Source organism: Nestor notabilis, unplaced genomic scaffold (genome assembly GCF_000696875.1).
Source record: "Nestor notabilis isolate BGI_N333 unplaced genomic scaffold, ASM69687v1 scaffold14948, whole genome shotgun sequence".
Taxonomy (NCBI): Eukaryota; Metazoa; Chordata; class Aves; order Psittaciformes; family Psittacidae; genus Nestor; species Nestor notabilis.
Genome location: NW_009939806.1, coordinates 22022 through 40030, shown reverse-complemented (window position 1 = coordinate 40030; position 18009 = coordinate 22022). Strand labels below are relative to the sequence as shown.

At 39.0% G+C, this 18009-nt stretch overlaps 1 protein-coding gene across 2 annotated transcripts in view; it reads right to left on the bottom strand.

Moving 5' to 3' along the window:
- Nucleotides 1–223: 223 nt before the first annotated feature.
- MND1 (meiotic nuclear divisions 1 homolog (S. cerevisiae)) overlaps nt 224–18009 on the bottom strand; it is a 37959-nt gene continuing 20173 nt past the window's right edge. For both annotated transcript variants that reach the window (XM_010020061.1, XM_010020062.1), the window contains exons 6-7: nt 2170–2214; nt 224–473 (exon numbers count right to left, since the gene is read on the bottom strand). In XM_010020061.1, coding sequence (XP_010018363.1) covers nt 367–473; nt 2170–2214 — 152 coding nt within the window. In that variant the 3' untranslated portion in view covers nt 224–366. The remainder of the gene's footprint in view (nt 474–2169; nt 2215–18009) is intronic.

The window sequence follows — 18009 nt, the reverse complement described above, 5'->3', positions numbered from 1 at the left end:
TGTATCCACTCCAAAGTCTTCATCATGTTCTAACATAAATCCCTGGAGCTTCTCGCTTCTAGTACTACTCCTAGTTAAGCAAAGGAAGAGTAAAAACCAGTCTCAGGACTTTGTGATAATTATTCCTTATAATCCCTGCCCATTCTTAGTCTGTCTCATGGAAGAAACCAAGAGATTTACTGTCCACAGAGTGCAAGGAAAAAAGTGAAATGCAACAAAAAAATTTATCATTTTATCAACTTTAACAAAAACTGCAAATTATAAAGCAGTCAGCTGTTTGGAGAGGATTCAGATACACATTTAAATGCCAGCTGAGAATATTTAAACAAACTATGTACAACTGTGTCAGTCATCAACTGCTGAACACTAATCAATGTAATCCAAATCTTCTGGGATGCCAAAACCTTTGTCAATTCTGCTCTCTTCCAATCCAAATTTACGCTTGGCCCAGGACTTTATTGAAAAGATATTATCTGTAAACAGAATGAAAAACATCCAGTTTTGAGTATTTAGGGAAGCATGAATTAGTCTTGGCTACAACAAAATCCTTCCATTTGCATTATCTTTGTGCAGATGAAACAGGTACATAATGGGGAATATCATTATTAAGGAGATTGAGAACAGAAAACAGGAGGCTTTTGTTAATGACATATTTTCACTAAGTAAAATATGTCTTCTTTTTTTGGAGGTTCCCTTAATCTTTCCTTGCTTCTTTCCTATGGGAAGACTGAAAGCCACAATTACAGTGTAAGCCTCCTATAGAGTGATGAGTGTGTGAATATGCATAATAAGTATTTTTTATGTCCCTTTTCAACTAGACACCTGCTGGGTGACTATCTATAACTGCAAAAAGATTCAAATTAACTACAAGGCCTGTTCTAGTCCTGCTTTCATTTGTTCAAATAACACACGTTTTTTTGAAAGTTAAAAAGACAAAAAGTAGCTTAATTTTAGTCAGCACTTCTTTTTAGCATCACATTACTATTATTTTAGCATATACATTCTTTTCAATTTAACATAATTTTTCACTGCGGTATTGATTGAAACTCACTACGTCATTCCTAACACCCATAAATTACAGCATTCCTTAAGACATGAAGTGTCCGCTGTGTCTAAACACACCATAGAAATATTTTATTGTCTTCAGCCATCAGGCATTTGGTTTTAAACTGTCTCTTCAAAAGAAAAATATGCTGCAGCACATAACCTAATTGTCTTATGAAACAGCAAAAGCACTTTCAACAGGCTGAGGCATAGTTCCTTTACCTCTCTCAAGACCTTGAGAACAGCCTGTCATCAGCCACAGAAAGCCCTGACAACAGTAGTCCCAGAAGTAATTTTCAAATACATAACTTTATTTCCCCATATGCAGTAAAAACCCCAGTGCAAATGAAGATATAAAGTAGTAATAATCAAAAGACTATGACAATGATATCATGCTGCACTTGGCATAACCACTGAGAGCGAGCAGTCTATCATTAGAGGATGGATTCTAACAAAAAAAAAAAAAATCACAAACTATGTTGTAAATAATTAAAAAAGACATACATATTGCTTGCTCTGCAAAATGGAAATATATAGCAATATAGCAAAGCTAAGCAACAACAGAAGATTGAGTTAAACTTCCATACAAATGTTACCACAGTAACCTTCCTAAAAAACATGCAGCATTTTTCCTACTTGTCAAAGCCGTCGAATTAGTATGAGAAATACCTACTTTATATTAGCATCCGCCATATGATAGCAGCAATAAGGTTCCAGAAAACATTCTACTCTTTAGAAACAGACAAAAACTCAAAACAGAAGAATTAGACTTCTGAATACCTGGACACAACCATTTCCAGTCTCTTTCTATTAGTGTTTTCCTGAAGTTATGAGATTTCAACTCAGCCAAGAAAATGAGTTGTAGGTCTTAACACAGTGTGTGAGACTGCACCAGAAGAACAAATCTAGTATGTGATGTGAAGTACATTCAGCAACTAAACTGAGAAAACGTACTCTTTTTTTTGAGCCATAGTCATTTACAAGTAAATATATTGCTGCATGCTTTTGTAAGTGAGGTCTATCCTGTATCAAGTCCTAATCAAATTTAAAATTCACAACAAGTAGGTCCTTTACTAAAATTGCTCTAGTCTGAAGCTGTGTTAAGCAATATAAATGCATACCCACCAGTCCATCTATTGGCTGCCTCCTTAGCTACTTTGTTTGTTTGACCTGAAATAGAGAAGAAAACCACAACAAAATATCATAAATCACAGTATAATCATACCACAGTTGCAAGGCACAGAGATTAGATTTTTATTGATGTAATTTTTAGGGGACCACACAATATAAGGAAGTTATCCTACTGCTTCCAAACTCTTCTTCTGTTTTACACTTTCAAGGTTCCAGCGAGCATGAAGCTAAGTTAAAGAAAACCAGGAGCAAAGGAACATAAAAGATACCATATGAACAAGTGTGAGTTTTTGAAGTGTATTTTAAAATAAAATAATCCTGGTTTGGTTTGCCTGAGGGCTTAATTGGCTGTACCAAAACTGGAACTAGATACATGGCCTGAAGATACTAGAAGCAGCAGAGATGGAAAATATTTTACAATCCTCTCTATGCATAAGTAACCCATCACATAGATATGCATGACACTACATAGATAAGGAAAAGGGTAATAGCCTATCACATTAACCCAAAAGTTTATCATATCACTCTGGAAGGTTTCCCGGGCTTTTGAGAACCACCTCAATGAAACTAAGAGAAAGTAGCGTTCCTGGTTATTAAACTTGGCTTCCCTCCCTTACCACTGCTCCAGATCTAAATGCATAATAGTAAAATACCATTACTACAAATAGCTTTTATATAGTTTCCATGAGGCAAAACAGCATCAAGAAAAATTCCTCTTAGATCACCTTGCTCCCATTAAAGTAAGTACTGAAGCAAATCAAACAGGTTGGTTTGTAACGTGGGAATCTATCAGAATCATTATGGTTCTCACGCCTACACATAGCTTAGTTATTCCCACTTAGTCTTGTTAGTACTTGCATGATAATACTCATTTGAATGGTCAGCATGAAATCTGTCTCCAGGGGTACTGAGAAGTGAATATGTGATCAGCTATCCATTGTTATAAAGATTACACTTCAGGCAAAATGAAATTACGTTGAAAAATCATTTGCTAGCACACAGGAAGGTAAACAGTCATTATTCCACCCTTAATACTTCAGTAACTGATGTGAAAAATGTTTAAAGCAGTAAAATATCATTTCAAAGCCAGTGGAGCTTCTAGAAAAAGCCTACAATTATAGGCACAGCATGAAGCAGAGTGAAAAAGATGGGGTGGACGACGAAAAAGGGAGTGGGTAAGAAGACAGCATTTTGCTTGCTTGCATGCATCAGAAATTCAAGTTATTCCTGCCTTGAGAGATACTCCTTATTTTCCTTCGCTGACTGCTTGTTGCCACCCCCACTTGTTCAGTCCCATGACTGGCAGCACTAACAGCATAGTGACAGCCAATGGCATGCTGAACAGAACTTTTACCTAACACTGCTGAAACCAAGCCTGCAGAGTAAGGGCTTTCAATGCTCAAGATTTTACATGTGTTACCAACAATACTTCCTCAGCATTTTCTAAACTCTAAAGTAAAACTGTAAAGCTTTACCTGACTCCAAGTACTGAAGATTGAAACGAAGCTATGGGGGAGATAGGATAGTATTAAGCTCTGTGGATCCAGAGCTGCAAGGTGACAGCAGCCTGATGGTGGGTGAGCCAGCCTAGTCCACAGCATCCACCAGGTCTCAGCAGAAAGCTCTGCTTTGCTGGAAGCAGCTAACCAGCTGAGCTTCTGCATCACACAGCAGCTCTTAGCTCCTGCAGCTTTCAGCACATAGCCCTCTACTTAAAGCCCAGTGACCAAATAGGATGGTGCATTAAAAAGAAAAATAATAGTGGCAGCATGGTGCATTGTCACCCTTTAAATATTGCTTATGTGTGTTAAATCATGTGTTCTAATGATGATCACATTTCATGTGATCATGTGTTTTTAAAAATGTGACTTTTTATCTCTGTCAAAGAAAAGGCTGCAGTGATCAACAGATACAGGCTGGGCAACAGGGTGATTAGAATGGCAGTGGCTGCTTGTAACTGAGCTGTGGTTGGAAATGAAATAATGGTAGCAAGAGCAGGAAGCTATAATCAGAAAATCCTGCAGTGGGCAGTGCCTTCAATGGCTTAAATAGCAGAGAAATAACAAAAACCAAACAAACCAAAATAACCCCCTGAGGTAAAAGTTATAAAAATAAAAAGAAGAACTATTTTAACCTTATCATTCTTTCCATGCACCACCTGGGACTGATCACAGACCGGCAGCAAAGTGTCATGGTAGAAGTGTGGAAGGATCACAAGTGGAGGCAGAACTTCAGGATGGGGAAGGTGATGTTCAAACAATCTGGCTGAGTATCAAAGAAGAGGCTGCCTCAGAGACTGGTAACACACGTCCCCCACATTACTCTGCTGCCAGGGGGCTCAGAGCTGGGGAAATGAGGACTTACAAAGCCTCAGGCACACAACATCTCCAGGAAATGCATTCACAGGAGGCTGAGGCAAGTGTTTGCTGCTCGCTATTTCCCATTTACCCACAGCCCCTGTGTGTATATAATAGCACCATAGGGATGCAGGTATGGATTTATTCTGCCATGTTGACAGTTGCTTAGACCATCAGGCATATTGTATTAACAGCAATGCCAGCTATCTTGGCAAGCTGCAAGACACACGTGTTCTTCACATCCAGCCTGAGGAAGCTCATGCAAACAAGAGAGCTTGCACCATCTCTTGTCATCAGGTGAGACAGTGACTGCCATGGTGACTGCTGTAGGATGGCACTGCACCCTGTTTAACCACCAATTCCTTCACTTAATTTTCCCCTTACGTTCCTCTTTCAATTTGTGGTGAGGGAATCACCTCATCCATCTCCAGAAACTCAGCTGTTGCCCCATAGCCATAGGTCAACATTTAGCTATCTGAAGGCAAGATTTAAGTTCCATTGGACCAGGCTCAACCCTTGCCTATGTTTCTGCAGGATCTTGTCTGCCTGCTGTATCCAACACCATGCCTAAAAGAGGAAGGACAGCCAGGTATTGGTAGTTATGAATCTGCATCACCTGAAGGCACCAGCTACATCTGCATCATTGCCAGTACCTTCCAGAGGCACCTGACTCCACCACAAAAATTGAGAAATGAAGGAATCTGCCCACAGACTACTTTCTGGAAGCCTTTCATAGTTGCTTGTTGGGACTTTAATTGGTTGCATCATCTGTAAGTGTCTGTGCACGGAGGGTGAGGGAAAGGAAGAAGAGTAAAACAGACATCCCCAGACACTCCTTCTTTATGTACTGGTGTAGGCTGAAGACATGCTACTTCCGACTGCCTATTCTCTGGCTCCACGGCATCACACAACCATTGGCCTCCTGGTTTTTAGACTGCATTGAATAAGAAAGTTTAAGATCTAAAGACGACAATAGCACAAGAACTTAAAAATGTATATACCAAGGAAGAATCAGGACAAAAACTGTGTGAACTGAAAACAACACTCGAAGACAACACTGAGGTCAACTGGCTAATTGCCAAAACTAACACAACCTTTGGGTCCTGAGCTTGGCTGGAGCCCTGCTGATCCTCCTGCTGACCACAGCTGCTCTATCAGAGCTTGATTTTTGGCAGCTACTAAATAATGCTCCTGTACTGAAGCTGTGCAAGGCAATGAAAGGGTCAAATGTGCAGAAGAGGTGAGCAATACAGGAGGCAACATATGCTCCAGATGCTTCCAAATGTTTTCATTACCGCTATTAGGCCCCAGTTACACTGTGTAGCTATACATCTGCACAAAAGCTGACAATATATACAATTGGTATCTGTAAGCATCAGAATAATCCATTTGTTCTGGACGTGATACAGTTATTTCACCAATTTGTGTGATAATGCATCAATAGACTTTCCTGCTCCCATGCCTGCAGGATACAAATCATCCACATGGCTCAGGCACACACCTGTATCCTCCACTGGCTTATTTCAGGCACACTTGGCAGTTTCAAAGCAGGAAAATAAAAGCTTGCATTTTCTCTCCTAAACTGAAAAAAAGCAACCACCGTGAGCACAGCAATGCAAGGCTCAGGAGCAACATGGCTTGCAACACTGGTATGTTGTATTAGCAAAACACACCAAGAAACATGCTTTAAATGGTGAAAGGCTAAGGGTCAAGGAGTTAGAACTGACTGGTCTGCATGGAAGTCTGCCCTGAACCCCAGGTATCTGGAGCATTGCAGGGAACTCAGAAAGCCCAGATTCTGGGAACTGAGCCATTTTCCTAAGCATCTGTGATTGTCCTTATCACAGGGACAATCCTCTGTACCCCCTTAGAGAAAAGCAAAGGTAGGGTGAAAGGAAGGTCCAGCAGCAGAAATGAATGTCTAAAAATAGTGAGGGAGCATTAGAAACATGCTTTTTAATGCAGGAAAGTGACATTCTACCAGTGACCTGCAGGGATTCAGGAGCAGATCAGGAGACAGAGCTGACAAAAGGGCATGTGGACAGCTACAGGAGGTGCAGTAAGAACCCTTCTGAAGCAAATGGACATACCTAGTGAGAGACAAAGGCCAGCAGCACAAACCATTAACACTGCAATATTTCTGAACAAATCTGAACTGGCAATACATAAGGCTATGTCGTTTCTGGTTTGACGCAGGAAGCCCTACAGTCATTCTCAGCATAATGCAGAGCTACAGCCTCCTCTTTCCTCTCTTCCTTCTTTCTTTCCCCCATGTTTGCTCACTGTCTTCCTGGAAGGGGGTGGTGATGGAAATTAAAGGTCTTATTTGCATTCCAAAATGGAATGGCCAAACCTCAGATACTTCCACAAGGGGAAGACCGCTACATACCTCATCAACATAATACATATATATATATATACTCCAGGAGACTGTTAGTCTTTCTATCAGACTTTGAACACTTCCAAGGTAAAAAACAATTACGGTAGCAACAACTACCACCATCTCCTCACAAACATTTTCCAAACCTACTTTTAGGTTCTTTCTAAAAGATTTTTAATCCCTGTGCATATCATTAAAGGAATATTAAAGAAGTGGTCACTGAATAGTATTCAAAATCAGACTGTAAAGGTAACACATTCCAGCTCCAACAGCTATACTAATAAATAAATACATACACACACACATAAATCTCAACAGCCAGAACCTGCTCCCACCAACCTACAGACATGGAAATGAACGAAGAGCTGTAGCTTGCTTTCTTCTCCTTGTTTCTGCTCTGGCATTTTCAGGATGATTTTAAGGATTACTGTAAGTAAACAAAGTTTTCAGGTTCAGTAACCTCTATTTCTACAGCACAACAAAACCTAGTTTTATTTGCCAAACTAGCACAGTTTGGTGCCAGTTTTGACCTACCACAGCTAATGCCACAAGAAAATTGTATAGATTTCCTCACTCAAAAGGCGCATGACTGCAGAGGGAACTAGCACCTTTCCAAGGAGACAGTCACCCGTCAACCTGTGGGATTGTAAGCAGATACATGCAAAATACAACCACAGTCTTTAGCATGTGGGCAAGGGAGTACTTTTACAGTGTGAATTGCAAATCTTCTGCATGAAATGCAGAGAACAGCTGCAACTCTTCTCAGGGGCCAGTGAGAAATATTAGCCCAAAGAGTCCCATTCTCTCTCATGAAATTGGTCAGGGTAAATTAGTTGCATGAGTTGGATTTGAATTCCAGTAGTAATTCTTCATCCACTTAGACTGAATTTAAATATGAAAAATGTCAACTACTGTAAGAACAGTGTGTGAACTTGAATCTCCAGTGACTCCGACTATCCACTGCCTTCTGCAGAGTTACTCATTCTCTTGCTCGCAGGCTGCCCTCACTTTCCAGAAACATTGTTTACCTTGCTATCATCACACTGTGACAGATTTGTGTTTCCCCACCTCTCTTGGAGAGGTGTCATTATAATACCCTGTGATGCAGTTTCCAGATTCTTTCCCATTAGTGAGAACGACCTATGCACTTGAAGAATCCATCTCTAAAGGCCAGGGTAGAAGGTGAACATACAAATTATACACCTGTCATCCACAGAGAGTACAAAGGGTAATTGCCTAGTAACTCTTACTGACATATTCATCGACAGACTGACACCAGAGACACTGATAAGAGACTGTAGCTTGCCTCTGGGGACTATTCATAGCAAGGATGTGATCAAGTCACTTATTTAAAGTCCATATTTGAGTATCCTTGAGACTAAGCAGTCTACAACAATGTCAATGGGGTGGCTCACAACATGGCAAGAACAGCTTTAGAAAAATGTTTTGTAACCAAGTATTAGGCAGAGATACCTCCACGCTATATGCAATCTTTACCTTCCCACATGCTTCCCAAAAAGGTATTTCCTCTTATAAGCAGAATAAAGAGCTCTTGTGCAGAAGAGTGATAGCACATCAGATTCTGTCAACTCCTTTGAATCCAAAATTAACACATCATTCGTCCCCCATACTCCAGTATCCCACATAACACTTATCCCCATGATGTTCATCAACAGGTCACAATGCTTCAGAATTCATTACTAAATTCAAATTAATGCATAAATATGATTTCTCATTTAAATGACATCACAAATTCAATAGAACTATTTATACTGACATTCATTTATACTGACTAATTCATAAAAAGGAGTAAGTTTCAGGACTACAAGAAAGTGCTGACAATTATGAATCTTACCTACTGATCTACAACTATTTTGAAAAGCATAGAACACAATATAAGCCATTTGTGATAGAAAAGTACAAAGAAAATTGACATATGAATGAATTAAATTAGTATTTCTGCTGCAACAGGTCTATGTGTCTATACATACATACGTATTTGCTTGAAAATAAACCTGAGTAAATACATAATATAGTGCTGGTCTTGCTATATGGTGAGACATGGCAGTGCACAGGAAAGGTACTACTAAGCTGATCCACATGTCAGGGAATATGCTTTTAAAGGGTCTGCAATCTTTGTTAGTATGTTTGAAAAAAGTGTCAAGTCACATCAGCAAAAGCTCCCTCTGTCCCATATGAAAAGGTCACGCTGTCAAATTTCATCAGGATGTATGCAGTGTCTCTTTGAGAGAGCGTCCAACAGAATTTGTCAGAACTGCTACCAAAACATTCCTCTATACAAAAGACATGTCCTTGCACTTAAGTTTACTACATTTATATACCCACAGAAAAAAGACCATTTACCTTTCAAGCATTCTACCTGAAAACCCATGCTGAAATCCTAGTTGCTTAGCTAAAATACATCTATTCTCTGCCCAAAGAACAGAGGGAAGCAATGTGCTTATAAAAGTGAAGCAAGCACACCAACTCTGATTCAGGGCTCCCTACTACACTTTGGTTTTCTTTCAGCAGACAACTCCTTCCTCCCCACTTCATTTACTAATAAACTCCATACCCACAGCACTGCCAAAGGAACTTGCAAACTTCTGTGCTGCTGCGTTTCACCGAGAGGCCTATCTCAGAGCACTATGGGTTTTGTCTAGTTCAGCATGTCACTCTGCTGTATGCCTCATGTGTCACAGAAGCTGCAGAGTCTGGAAGGCATCACAGGAGGTCTTCTGGTCTCTGTACCCATGACTCAATGCATGTCCAACCTTACCTATGCTATTTCTAAGGTATTTGTAGCCTGTTCTTAAGGTTCCACTGTTAGGGCTTTTACAACCTTCCCAGCCAATCTAGTTCTGTGCCTGATTATTGCAACCATTAGGCTAGTTTTTCATCTAACTTATTTTTCCCCTGCAATTTAAGGCTGTTGCTTACTGCTGAGTTCTCTGAACCTGAGCAACAGGCTATACCTTTCCTTTTTTAAAGGAGATACAGGTATGTGAAACCCACCAGAAGCAATTGTCTTTCGAGCCCTGTAAGTTTTTTTCCTAGAATGCAGTTGCTCAATGTCTGGTCTTTTTGCTCTACTCTGAATTCTCCCTAGTAAGTTATATACCTCTCGAGTATGATATCCAACACTGAGCAGTGTTACAGCTGAGGCCTCACTGAAGCCAACTTGAGTAGAAAGGTTTCTTTCATACATCTCATTGCTGGTTATAATTCTGTTTCTGTATCTTAGTATGACGATTTTCCTTTTCACAAGAAGAGTGTCTTAAAATCCACCTGTAAACTACTGTAACATCTTTTCAAACCCTCCCCCCTTCACCAACTGCTCCAGATCATCTGCATTACACAATATCCTTGAATGTGCTTGCATCCTTGCGCTTGCCACTACTGAATTTTATTCAGTGGTTTTTAGACTACCTTTGCAATTTGTCATGCTCATTTTGAAAACTCACCTTGTCCTTTGTCCATGCAGCCTCTCCGAGTTTTGCCATCTGCAAATGTAATAGAAGTGTGTCTTCTATTCTATTATCCACCTCATTAATATAAATACTGAGCAGATGCACAGACCCTATAATAAAGCTTCATTGATTATACCCCCTTTCTGAATTACAGATGAATACGCCTTGATACAATTACAGTTTTACATTCACACTCCTGCAGTTTCATCAGGATACTATTCCCCTACTTTCCTTAACACAGTATCATCCACGACTAGGCAAAACACCAAAGACAAACTTCTCCCAATCTACAAAGGTATCTCACAGTGGCAAAGACAATTATCTGTGTTCTTCTAGGTGTTTCCAAATTGGTTTCTCTGATACCCTGCTCTTTTCAGTGAAACTAGCTCATAAGATGTTAAAGTGAGGAGAGGAAAAATGCAGTGGAAGTACTCTGAAACATACCACTAGTGCCAAGATTAGCCTTGCAAACATACAACCTGTCCTGCAAAATGTCTGCAGGTAAATAGCATAGGACACCATATCAGTGTATATTCCTAATATAGATTCCTAACCTAGATAAACCCATAACGAAAACGTAACTTACCATCCCATAACATATGGGAGATTTCCTAACATATGAGATTGGCAACACATTTCTCATTTAACTTAAAATAAAAGGTAACTTGCTAGAGTAGCTAGTTTATTTAAGCAGGGTGTTATATGTATAATAGCTAAAGAGTTGATCTTCCAGCTGCCTCTGCATTTTGAAAACCCCACTGATAAAAGACAACCTAGTTTAAAATACGTCCTTTATTTTTTATTTTTTTTTTTTTTTTTTTTACTTAACCAGCTAAAATGCAGCTTCATTTTAAAGTAAGTTGGCCCAAGCTGACACTAGACACTATCCCAGAAGATTAGCTGTGCTAGAATGTGTCTGAGGTATAAAAACACATGTATGCACGGGTCTAAATATTTAGGACAGTTTTTCACTGCAGAGTGTCCAAACTTTAGGCCAAACAGAGATAGAAAAATTCTCTGAAATACAGAGAATGAAGGCCTTTTGCCAAAAGCCTAATGACCATGCTGAACTTCAGCCAAAAGCCCCTTATTTCACTTTAAGCTTTGTGCCTTCGGAATATATGTGCAGATACATCTTAAGCTGCATCATTCTGTCCTGGTGCTCCTTTGCTCATTATTCTTCATGGCTGTTAACAGTCTCCTTCCTTTCCAAGTGCCAGAAGCTGCTTACCCCTGTTTCTTTCAAAATCTGTTTTCTACACAATTCAACTAACTTCTGAGTTCAGGAAGTTGCCCTTGGAAGATGTGTCACCTGATGTGCTCTTAGATGGTCAGAAGATCCCTGGTTGATCTTCAGGGGAACTACTGCAGGACAAACAACTCTGGGAGATGCATGACGAATCACTATAGAGAATGGTTTGGGTTGGAAGTGATCTTAAAGATCATCCAGTTCCAAACCCCCTACCGTGGGCAGGGACACCTCCCACTAGACCAGGTTGCTCAAAGTCCCATCCAACCTGGTCTTGAACATTTCCAGGGATCAGGCAACCACAGCTTCTCTGAACAACCTGTTCCAGTGTCTCAATACCCTCACAGTGAAGAATATTTTCCTTAATATCTAATCTAAATCTCCCCCTTTTCAATTTAAAACCATTCTGCCTTGTCCTATCACTATATGTCCTTGTAAAAAATCCTTCTGCAGATTTCTTATAGGCCTGCTTTAGATACTGGAAGCTGCTTTAAGGTCTCCCTGGAGCCTTCTCTTCTCCAGGCTGAAGAAACCCAGCTCTCTCAGCCTGTTTCCACAGGAGAGGTGCTCCAGCCCTCTGATTATCTTTGTGACCCTCCTCTGGACTCACTTGAGCAGGTCCATATCTCTCCTATGTTGGGGGGGCCCACACGTATGAAAGCCTTCTGAAGAAGGCGGCAAAAGACTTCATCAGATGCTCTTTGGTGGAAAGAGATTTTAAGGACATCATCGGAGTCTACCACAAGCCAACGATATATACACTGTAAGTTCCTAACTCCAACTGCTAACTTGTTCTTATTACTGGTGAGCTGCAGCACAGGAATTAAGGGCAAAGGTGAGAACTCTTTAAACCTACTTCTGTCACGGAAGGTCCTTAAACCATCATATTATGGCCTCCTGTAACCACAGCCAGGTTCTGCTTTCCAAATGTTTGCTCTGCCAAAGGACCAGCATTTTCAATAACTGAACTGCAAACAAGCCTCACTTGATTTTGAAGACAGAAAGAGAATTGGAGAGGGTTAAGATAAAGGAGCAGAAATACTGCTTTAACTTGCAATTCCTTCTCACTTGCTATGATTACCAAAGGGGCTTGGATCATTAGTAATCAAGTTTACATTTGTAATTCCATTCATTAGTACTCTATTCCTTTTTTAACCTAACAGTTAAAATTTCTGTTTACTGTTACTATGTGTAACTATGATTACATACATTTATATATTTATTCCTAATTCTAAAAAGCATGTTTATCTTTGGTAAAGCATTTTGCTTTGTCTTTTAACATAGCTTTTGAACAGGTAATTTAATTTTCCAATCTTCCAACTGAATGACAAGCCATATAAAGAACAGTTTAGGCAGTGGAGGAATCATTAAAAAAATCTCTCAGCTTGATGCAGTTCGTCACGTAAATGTGTTCTTCCATTACTGCTGCACTTCTAGATACATTCTGATACTCCATGATGAAGAAGGAAAAAGGGGAAAAAAAAAAAAAATCGGGAGTGGGCTTTCTGGTTTTGTTTTTATTAGTAGCAGGTAGCCCACAAGTTATGTACATGAACATACATTGCCTATTTCATGCCATATCCTCATCCAGATCTTCAGGAGATGAATTATTAAGTATATCATTCTCTAGAAAGATGAGACTAAGTAATAAAAGGACTGCTTACTTTTATACCTAGTATTTTTCTGTGCACTTTAAAGCAAGTGTCTGGTTCACTCCAAAGAAAGCTTAGTTTAACCCTCTAAGGCTAACATAAGTGTGGGTGGAGACACAAGTCTAACTTCAAAAGAATGACTAATTTCTAATTGCAGATCTCTGTTAATGGCATTGATGCATAAACCATAAAAAGCACAGCTTGCGTTTCAGATGCCAGGTGCGTATTTCATGGTCAGTAGCTGGAAAACATCCTCTTAATTGCAAACTGAACTTATTGGATATAGAGGTGATTAAAACAACACTCTCTATATAGGCTTGATTTGTACCCTATTGATCTTGTGGCACCTAGACTGGGCTTAAAACTATTTGTAGACATTAGCTTTTCCAAATGAATCATTACATTTATAAAAATAGCTACTTAATAGTTCATTAACTGAGAGCACCGACAAAGCTCTTTAGTGCAAATAACCCTTCTGATACGTTTTCTGAACAACAGCCTTTGTCTCAGAATATGAAAGAAACGCCATTAAACCATTTTGTAAATTATCAGCATTTTGACAAATTTTGAGTAAAACTGATGTAATTCATTTTAAAGCCAGGATAGTCTAATCTTCATTTAATTTCTTCACTACCGTTTCCCCTCTGTGAACAGAGACTATTCCCAGTATTAATAAGAAATCCCCAAAAGAATCCACCACTAAGTTTTGTAACATTAAATACATCTGTATGCATAACACATTTTCAATCCAATTTGCACGTTACAGAACTTAGTAGTTGGGTGTATCAATAAAAAAACTCCACAACAAACCAAAACCCCAAAAAATCCAAACCCCAAACTATGTACCCCACAAAATCCAGCAGCTAAATCAACATCACCTTTTCAGCATTCAGCCTTAAGATACTAAGATGAATGAAGAAACTAGTAAACCCAGAACTATATTTCTTATACTGCCTGTATACCTTCACATCCATTTGTCAAGGTGAAGTTTCCAGTGTTTAGACACATCAGAATTAGAAATTTTTGAGGCATCCACAATGAAAAAAGACACTTTCAAGTACATGCAACATATAGCATGACATTTTCATTGTATTCAGTAACGTCTGGATGTTTTCCCGAAGTTTATTTTCACACAGCCATGTAAGTATTAGTCTTATAAAATAATATAACCGTGAATTGGATTGGTAGTGATGCCTCCGAGATCACATTTTCAGATTCAAAAGGATAACTATCTGGATATTTGTGGTTTGAAATCCTGTCCATTTGATCCACTTACGCCTCCTGCTACAGGATAAAAATAACCAAAGAGAGCAGAAGTAAAAAGGTTGACACCAAAATTACCATGTTACATGTGTTGTGTCTGGCAGTTTGCTAATTTTTGAGAACACAGTTTGCCTAGAAACGTTCAGATCACTGTTTTAATTTTTGTCTTAGCCTTTTACCTTTAACACCAACTGGACATTCTAGAAATATGCTAAATAAAACAGGAATTCTGACAGGCAACATCTAAGACCAGCCCTATAAATATTAGCAATCATACCTCATGTCACTTACATCAGTGAGTATGTAACTACTTGTGAAACTACTGTCCTATGCAAAGGCACAAAGTAACTAAAGCATAGCTACTATGAAAAAAATAGCTAAGACCCAACAATGTTTTACTAAAATATAGACCAACATTCTTCTAATTAGTGAAAGAACAAGAAGTTTGAAATTCTATGAATGTTTATTTTATAGTGAACACTGAAAATGTTTAGCTGTTGGTAGTTACAAGCTGGCCAACAACTCAGAGCAAACTCCGTATCGCTTATACACCTGTACTGCCAGACAAACCTTTCTATAAAATTAATTGTCAGGAAAATTGTATTATGTTCCCTAACATCTCTCTCTGACAGGCAGAAAGAATTAAACTTATGCAGCAGTTTAATCCTGATGTTATGTGGAGATTTTTTTGTTGGCCTTATGAAAATCTAGATAAATTATGAACTGTTGAAGGCTTGTATTCTCTACACCTTTGTCCTTGACCATAATCGTTAGGGAACCTAGCAGCATCACATGTATCCAACTTTGCATACATACATGGTATGTCATATAAGCCTTTCTCCCAGAGGAATAGAGACTCTGTTCTCTACAATAGCTGCTTCCCCATGAGAATATCCTCCAGCCTACAAAAATATGCCTCAAAGTTAAGAAACAAACGATTAAAAAACAAGGGTTAAAAACTGAATGAAGTATGAAATCCCAGAGGGTTTGGGGTTTTTTTTCCCCTTTTGGTTTTTTTACTTCCGATGACTGTTGTCAGTTTTACTGCCTTCAATGTTGAGGAAGTATTTATTACTCAATCCCAACCCACAAAAGATAGCTTAAACAGCATTTCCAAGTGGCACAGACAAGCTTCAACCACTGAACTGCTGTGGTTGTTAAGACAAAATCTACATATTTTGCAATTCTAGACATATTTTTACAATACCATACATGTAAAATGGAATTATCCAAATATATCCACAAGACCAGACTATTATGTAGCTTCCTCTAGTGGTCAGTCTCTAAATCTTGTTTCTTCTGCTATTTACTGTAGTTAATTTCATATGCAAATACTGAAATTCTGTGTTCTAATGTTGTAAATTTGGGAAGGCATTAGAGTTTATACTTCAGCTCTCTAATACAAAAGCCAAGGAAACCAAGCCAAAACATACAACGGAACATTTGTTACTGATATCAAAAGGACAAGCAGTGAAGTCAGCAAAAACCAGAGTTGGTATTTTAGTATTCTGATTCTCCCCCCTGTGAATATGCATTATAGTATATTTAGTTACTAGGTCAAACATGACTTTCCCACCACAAGACTCAGGAAGCAAGACAGATGTTCAGCTTTTAGTTGAGTCTTCAGATATTTGCTGTGAATCATCCAAACTTTGTTTTGACCCTGGAATTAGTGTGTGAGAGTGTGTGTGTGTGTGTTTTAACAAGGCTTGTCACTGTAAAATAGGTTTGCTTCTGCAATACTCCTTTAAGTCAAAGAGTAATTAAAAGGGCGTAGCAAAGCATTCACCAAATTTGAAGGCCACTGAAACCAGATGACAATTTGATAACATCACTAAACACCACAACAAAAAACAAGGGACCTCTAAGATAAGGGATTGGAAATGAATAGACTGAAGTTTTATACTGAGCATCAGAAATATTTCTTTACAGGTTTAAGTCATTAAGAAAGAAGAGGGAAAACCCAAATGTAGAAAGTGACAACTGCCCATTACAAAATGTGTTACACTGAACAATCCAACTCAGAGTGCCATTATAACGTAACAGCCAACTCTGACTCAAAATTAAAATAAGGTAGAGTTAGTAATCTGCTCAGATGATCAAACTGAAAATAACCACAAGGATTATTTAACTTGTACAGCTAGTACAAAATGATATCACTCGTGCAGTTTGAAAACTGCTTTAAAATTTGAGAACCAGTAACTTTGGTTATAAGGTTATTGTGTGAAACAGAGGCAGTAACTTTCATGTCTAGCTGAACACCTTCCACTGCCTGAGATTCCTTATTGCCTTCTTACACTAATAACCGTAACTTCCTGCATCTTGTTTTGCCTTTGCACTTCCCCACACTCTGGAACAAAAGAAATGCCCCCCAAACTTCCCCCCCCATCCCCCTTAAAGCGCTTAAAATTCCATTCGGCTTTGACAAAGACATTAAGTCCTCAAAATTGATATCAACGTTTATTCATTTATACACTGCCAGTGCAACAATGACTGATGAAACATATAACGAAGCAGAAACTTTTTAATCGAAGGCCAGGGACTAATTATTTTCAAAACACTACTGCATATTCCCCTAGGGATCCTATAGTCAAGCCCAACAAAACTAACCTCACCAACACCCTGAACTGCTCATCCCGCCATTGCAGAGGCTCATGAGGAGCTTCCACACACTTGTAACAAAGAAAAAAGGGGGAAAAAAAAAAAGAAAAAAGAAAAAAAAAAAGAAAAAGAGAAGGAAAAACACATGACCAAATAACTGACTTTACATTTCTTTCCCTCTCTTCAGTATATTAGCCTCTGTGACACCAGCTAATGCAGTTTGCCCTAGCATTCATGCTGTGATTTGCCCCTTTGTGCCTAGTATTTTAGGAACATGCTCACTGCTTCAAAACAGAGGCCCCTCAAATTATTCAGTGCAATGCTTACTATAAGGGTATCTCCGCAGTTAAAATACCTGGCACTACGAATCCCTCTGCTGTCAGTATCTGCCTGCCCTCATTCATTTCTACAGCTGGAATCAGCTGGAAAGCATCTAACTTGTCCCCAGGAGAGCAAGCAGTGAGGGATTTACAGCACGGTAACTAACCTCAGGTCTCGAGTTTGCTTATTCCCTGGCATACCATTACATCCTTGGGGAAAGATAACACAGCTGACAAAAAAGTGTCACAGCCCCTTAACATAAATAATATCTGTTCAATTTGGGGGTGTGCTGCCAACTGTGTTTATGTTCTTGGCTTGCTTTCAGCACATTTTTAAGGCTGTGGACTTTGTTAGAAGAGTAAGGAAGGAGAAAGATTCAGCCAGATATCTTCTCAGAAAAAGGTCTGTGCCTGTTCCTCATCACTCTAATGGCATTTTGCCATTACAGCAAATGAATATGCAGTGATGTTTGGGTAGCAACATAAGAGCCTAATAAATAAAACATGAAAGTTGAAGTAGAGAAAATTCAATAAAATTTCAT